General features: G+C 40.0%; 2 protein-coding genes across 2 annotated transcripts; both read right to left on the reverse strand.

The window, feature by feature from the left end:
- Nucleotides 1-1,315: 1,315 nt before the first annotated feature.
- LOC116027940 (probable WRKY transcription factor 7) lies at nt 1,316-3,448 on the reverse strand. The gene is made up of 3 exons (XM_031269732.1): nt 2,459-3,448; nt 2,188-2,313; nt 1,316-1,905 (listed from the first exon to the last, which is right to left on the reverse strand). The coding sequence occupies exons 1-3, from the start codon at nt 3,226-3,228 to the stop codon at nt 1,743-1,745; spliced, it is 1,059 nt and encodes a 352-aa protein (XP_031125592.1). The 5' UTR covers nt 3,229-3,448; the 3' UTR covers nt 1,316-1,742.
- Nucleotides 3,449-4,269: 821 nt separating this feature from the next.
- LOC116027589 (probable WRKY transcription factor 7) lies at nt 4,270-5,125 on the reverse strand. The gene has a single exon (XM_031269291.1). The coding sequence runs from the start codon at nt 4,900-4,902 to the stop codon at nt 4,270-4,272; it is 633 nt and encodes a 210-aa protein (XP_031125151.1). The 5' UTR covers nt 4,903-5,125.
- Nucleotides 5,126-6,000: the final 875 nt, after the last annotated feature.

The following is a 6,000-nucleotide window of genomic DNA, read 5'->3' on the forward strand; positions in this document are numbered from 1 at the left end:
TTGTGGCGCAATTTAGTCTATAGTAGCTAGCCCCTGTACGTGAACAATTGGGTATCCCCCTTCCAATTCAAATAAAAAAAAAATTTACCTCGCTCCGGGAGGCACGAGAGCTAGCTCAAGGGAAATCATCACTTGTGAGAATCGAACCGGGGTTCTCCCGAAATTCCTCCCCACAAAGAGAGCTCACTTGCCACTTGAGCTACCCCATTGGATTGACTCGAGTTAAATGTGTTGATTCAAGAAAATGGATTTTTAACCAAACAAAAGACGACAATGGAGAATTAAATTAGCCTCAAGATCAACTCACCCCTACTCATTATTCTCTTCCGATTTCCTCTTTGAAGCCCTCCTGGCATTCTGATGCTTTTTCACGCAATTTACGTTTTTCTAATCTCCGTCTTAAACGGTCCAGGTCATCTCCGTCTAGCCCCCCCTCCCTCCCCCCTAATTTTTTCAAGATTGACCATCATTAGACAATCTATCACCTGATGATCAATTGAGCTACAAGTGCGGGCATGCTGTTACTTGGTCAAGAACACCTTTCAAGAATCCTAATCACAAAGTGTTGTCGATGATACATCTTGAGGATATAAGTTAAGGTAGGTCCAAATATATCTAGTCATATATCCATAACCATATTTATCATTGTTATTAATAAAATTACACTAAAAATAAAAAAATATCTAAATATTTCCTCCGATATTCACACTAATCTCATGTCTACTCATGATCACAAGATTCTTGCCACCCCAATATTTATTTGGCTAAAATATTCATTACCACAATATAATATACTCCCTGTATTAGTGTATATACTTATAAATCGCCGGTCGTATAAATTAATTCAGATTCTACAATGCAAAGTCATAACCCTTCCACCCACCCTCTCCACCCATAATCGTGACTTATTAATTTATTATTTATTAATACTAAATTATACCAAAGTCCTCCTCGTCGTCCTAATTATTCTATTAACAACTTGATTAATTCTTTAATCATTATTTCATTGACCGGTCGGAATCAACTTTTGAATGGGAAAAGGAATATAATAGACTTCTTGCAAGAGCCATCCCAATATTAATTTAAAAAATAATGATAAAGAGAAGAATATGGATTGCATAGTCCAGTAAATTTTAGTTAATAAAAATGTCATTTTCTCCAACAAATGTCCCTATTGTAAATCACGTCATTTCGTGTAACTCTTGTGATATTATATATTGAAAATAGTATAGAAAAGAAAAAAAAGAGTAAAATTGAACGCAAAACAACAGTCAATCATTTTCTATGTCTCTATCGAGATAAAATCGGGATCAAGTGAAATTAACATCATCTCTAAAATCATTGAATGTCAAAATTTTGTAAATAAGATGTAGCAAATTATAAACATCAATTGTAATATGTAATTAAAAGGTATAAAAACATTAGCACTTTCTTCAAACAACAAAAAACTTACCTAATTCTTGCACAACTAAATTTTCAAATCCATAATCCTCTCTCTCTCTTTCTCTCTCTCCTGTTCCTTCTAAAACATTCCACGCAAAATCAAAAGGCTTTCAACGGCGAATAATCAATCATGAAAGAGAAACATATATACTCATCCTCTATCATTGTATGCAACAAATTATTGAGTGGGGCCCTCCTCAATCTGAATCGTGGACGGTGCTGATTTGTTTAGATCTGTTGTGATCCTGGTCTGGGCGTGGAGAGATGGTGGTCGGTCGGGAGAGTGATCGATCGGACGGCTAAGATGACTCGAGAATCATCGCCGGCGGTGGGTCAGTGATGGAATGAGAATGGTGGTGCTCCCCTTCATAGGTTACAATCAGCATCGTTGGATCATCCAATGCCCTCTCCACATGCTTCCTCGCTGGGCATCCTCTTACACTACTGCACTTGTAATACCCCCTGCAATTTTTACATCCACTAATAGAGTTAAGTACACCAATCAATTATATGGTCTAAACCAGTTATATGGTCTATATTTACATTTTTACTCCATTATATCCAAATCAATTATCAGGTCTATAGATTGCTCATAATTGATTGATACAAACAAAAAATGTTAATAAATTTTTCCGTTGGGAGTTAAACATGTAACATTGTAATTATTAAATTTTAGTCAGACTAACTTGGTTGGAATATAGTTTTGACATATATAGAAAGTAATAAGTATATAACAAAATTCACCTTGGATGTGGGGAACCCTTGATGGGCTTTTGACCATATTTTCTCCATGAGTATTCATCTGGTGGGATATCAGCCATCTTCAAGCTAATTGCAGGGACTCTTACAATTCGTTTCACCTTTGATTTCCTAAAATTACATTAAACCAACAAAAATTAGATCAATTTATTATATTCTTCAACAAATAATAATAATATGATGTAAAAATGTTATTTTTACTTGGATAAGGGTATAAAAAAGATTGATGATAATGGTTTCTTGTTGTTGACTTTACCTTTTCTTGGGACAGTGGCAACGACCAGAGGCGGACCCACCGGCGCTACCGCATTTTAGGGTGACGTCATCCATGGAATTGCACTTCCGTTTAAGCGACGACGTGGAGAGCGGCGGCCGGCCGCCGGCGGAGGAAACTTGTGAGAGGTTTGTAATCTGGAAGCCCGACGAGAGAGAAGGCTGAAGGCTGTCTGTATCCCCCGTGAGCGATGAGATGAAAGAGCCCGCCGGAGAGGCAGCCGCGCCGGTGCCGGAGAAGCTGATGGTGGTCGCCGATTCTTTCCGATCATTCGCCGCCGATCCGTTCTTCACGAAGTGGTGGTGGGGAAGCGGCGGTAACCGTTGGATTGGCGTTGTGCAGTAGATTTTCGACCCACTAAGCGGCTTTTCCGATGCATCGGCCGCCGGAGCCGCCGGTTCTGGTTCCGGTTCCTGATCTATTTTCTTCCCTTCCAACCCGGCCTGATTCCCAACCGGCCCTCTCCTGAACCGGGCATGCCCGGTCCGGGTCCGGTCCAGCAACGAAATAAACTTCTTAAACTTCGTGACGGCGGCGTTAGCCAACGCCGCCGCCTGGAACTCCGCCTCCGCCGGCGGCGTCTCCGACACCGAAGCAGAAAATCCATCCCCACACTCCGGCGAATTAGAAAGCAACCTAATAAGATTCTCAACGCTCTTTAACCCAGCGGTAGCCGCCTCCTGCACGGCGGTCTCCTCAATCTTCACAGCAAATCCATCATTCCCATAACCCATCATCAATTCCACAGCCATCCCTCTCCAATTCCCACCATAAAAAGCCCAGAGAAAGAAGAAAGTGATGAATAGAGAAAAATTAAATTGAAGAAGCGATTACAGAGAGAGTCAAATTAAAGCGGTGAGGGGGTGTTTATGTTTAGTGTAGAAATGTGGAGACTTTATTGGCGTCAAAGGGTGATAGAAGCAATGAAAGGAAAGGAAAGGTTGTGGAAGATGATGAGGAAGAAGATAAAGGAGGAAAGAGGGAAGGGGCATTGACTAATGCTTTTAAAAGTGGGGTGGGGGGGCAGTACAACTGGTAAACTGGTGTAGGGTAGAGGGTGGCAGAAAGTCAAAAGCTACTAATGAGCCGTTAAATTAAAGGATCGGCAATATCTATATCATTTTGCATTTTTAGTTTTCAATAATTCCTATTTCTTTTTCTTCTTCTCCAAAAGGTTAAATTACCAATCCAAAAAAGCTTTACATTCCGACTCGACAAAATATGTTAGAATTTCATAAGAGGTAAATTACGATAATTGACTTAGTAGACATAATTAATAATATTATATTGTTGCTACAAAATTTTGAACATTAATCTCCTTTCAAATAATGCCTATTGAACTGCTACTGAATACTACATCAAAGAAGTAAATTATAGTATAAAGATTTGTTAAATTAAACATGTGACTGTCCAAGTACGATAATCATACTTTATATCTTTACTTGATTATTTATATCAAGATAAATTTTTGTTTTTTTTTTAACAATTAGGTTCAAATGCTGATGGTGCGTCCAAGTGCGGTGAGATTATAAACATTGATCTTCCCTAAATTAAGCGTGAATCTAATCGGGTGCTATTAGACCACAAGTTCTTTGTCAAATAAATGAAATGAAAAGTAAGTTAAATAAAATGTGAAAGTGAGTAAAATCCAAAGAAAATGAATAGGTGCATGTAAGAAGACAGGCAGGCAGACAGAGGCAGGTAGCTTTGACTCTTAAGCATTACATCTTTCAATGCAAAATGCCATTTGGAGGGCCCCACTTTCCCTATCTTTACCGGACACTCTTCCAATTTCAAACCACCCAGCCCACCTCGGATTCTTTTCTCTTTTTTTTTTTTTTTTTTTTTTTTNCCCCCGTGAGCGATGAGATGAAAGAGCCCGCCGGAGAGGCAGCCGCGCCGGTGCCGGAGAAGCTGATGGTGGTCGCCGATTCTTTCCGATCATTCGCCGCCGATCCGTTCTTCACGAAGTGGTGGTGGGGAAGCGGCGGTAACCGTTGGATTGGCGTTGTGCAGTAGATTTTCGACCCACTAAGCGGCTTTTCCGATGCATCGGCCGCCGGAGCCGCCGGTTCTGGTTCCGGTTCCTGATCTATTTTCTTCCCTTCCAACCCGGCCTGATTCCCAACCGGCCCTCTCCTGAACCGGGCATGCCCGGTCCGGGTCCGGTCCAGCAACGAAATAAACTTCTTAAACTTCGTGACGGCGGCGTTAGCCAACGCCGCCGCCTGGAACTCCGCCTCCGCCGGCGGCGTCTCCGACACCGAAGCAGAAAATCCATCCCCACACTCCGGCGAATTAGAAAGCAACCTAATAAGATTCTCAACGCTCTTTAACCCAGCGGTAGCCGCCTCCTGCACGGCGGTCTCCTCAATCTTCACAGCAAATCCATCATTCCCATAACCCATCATCAATTCCACAGCCATCCCTCTCCAATTCCCACCATAAAAAGCCCAGAGAAAGAAGAAAGTGATGAATAGAGAAAAATTAAATTGAAGAAGCGATTACAGAGAGAGTCAAATTAAAGCGGTGAGGGGGTGTTTATGTTTAGTGTAGAAATGTGGAGACTTTATTGGCGTCAAAGGGTGATAGAAGCAATGAAAGGAAAGGAAAGGTTGTGGAAGATGATGAGGAAGAAGATAAAGGAGGAAAGAGGGAAGGGGCATTGACTAATGCTTTTAAAAGTGGGGTGGGGGGGCAGTACAACTGGTAAACTGGTGTAGGGTAGAGGGTGGCAGAAAGTCAAAAGCTACTAATGAGCCGTTAAATTAAAGGATCGGCAATATCTATATCATTTTGCATTTTTAGTTTTCAATAATTCCTATTTCTTTTTCTTCTTCTCCAAAAGGTTAAATTACCAATCCAAAAAAGCTTTACATTCCGACTCGACAAAATATGTTAGAATTTCATAAGAGGTAAATTACGATAATTGACTTAGTAGACATAATTAATAATATTATATTGTTGCTACAAAATTTTGAACATTAATCTCCTTTCAAATAATGCCTATTGAACTGCTACTGAATACTACATCAAAGAAGTAAATTATAGTATAAAGATTTGTTAAATTAAACATGTGACTGTCCAAGTACGATAATCATACTTTATATCTTTACTTGATTATTTATATCAAGATAAATTTTTGTTTTTTTTTTAACAATTAGGTTCAAATGCTGATGGTGCGTCCAAGTGCGGTGAGATTATAAACATTGATCTTCCCTAAATTAAGCGTGAATCTAATCGGGTGCTATTAGACCACAAGTTCTTTGTCAAATAAATGAAATGAAAAGTAAGTTAAATAAAATGTGAAAGTGAGTAAAATCCAAAGAAAATGAATAGGTGCATGTAAGAAGACAGGCAGGCAGACAGAGGCAGGTAGCTTTGACTCTTAAGCATTACATCTTTCAATGCAAAATGCCATTTGGAGGGCCCCACTTTCCCTATCTTTACCGGACACTCTTCCAATTTCAAACCACCCAGCCCACCTCGGATTCTTTTCTCTTTTTTTTTTTTTTTTTTTTTTT

The sequence above is a fragment of the Ipomoea triloba genome, chromosome 8, assembly GCF_003576645.1.
Source record: "Ipomoea triloba cultivar NCNSP0323 chromosome 8, ASM357664v1".
Classification (NCBI taxonomy): domain Eukaryota; kingdom Viridiplantae; phylum Streptophyta; class Magnoliopsida; order Solanales; family Convolvulaceae; genus Ipomoea; species Ipomoea triloba.

What these genes read in the sequence shown, in the direction of transcription:
- LOC116027940 (XM_031269732.1), bottom strand. Translation starts at nt 3,228, where the DNA reads ATGGCTGTGGAATTGATGATGGGTTATGGGAATGATGGATTTGCTGTG. An exon ending in TGCCACTGTCCCAAGAAAAG is followed by an intron (nt 2,314 to 2,458) that starts GTAAAGTCAACA and finishes ATGTAATTTTAG; the next exon opens with GAAATCAAAGGTGAAACGAA. An exon ending in AAGGGTTCCCCACATCCAAG is followed by an intron (nt 1,906 to 2,187) that starts GTGAATTTTGTT and finishes TAAAAATTGCAG; the next exon opens with GGGGTATTACAAGTGCAGTA.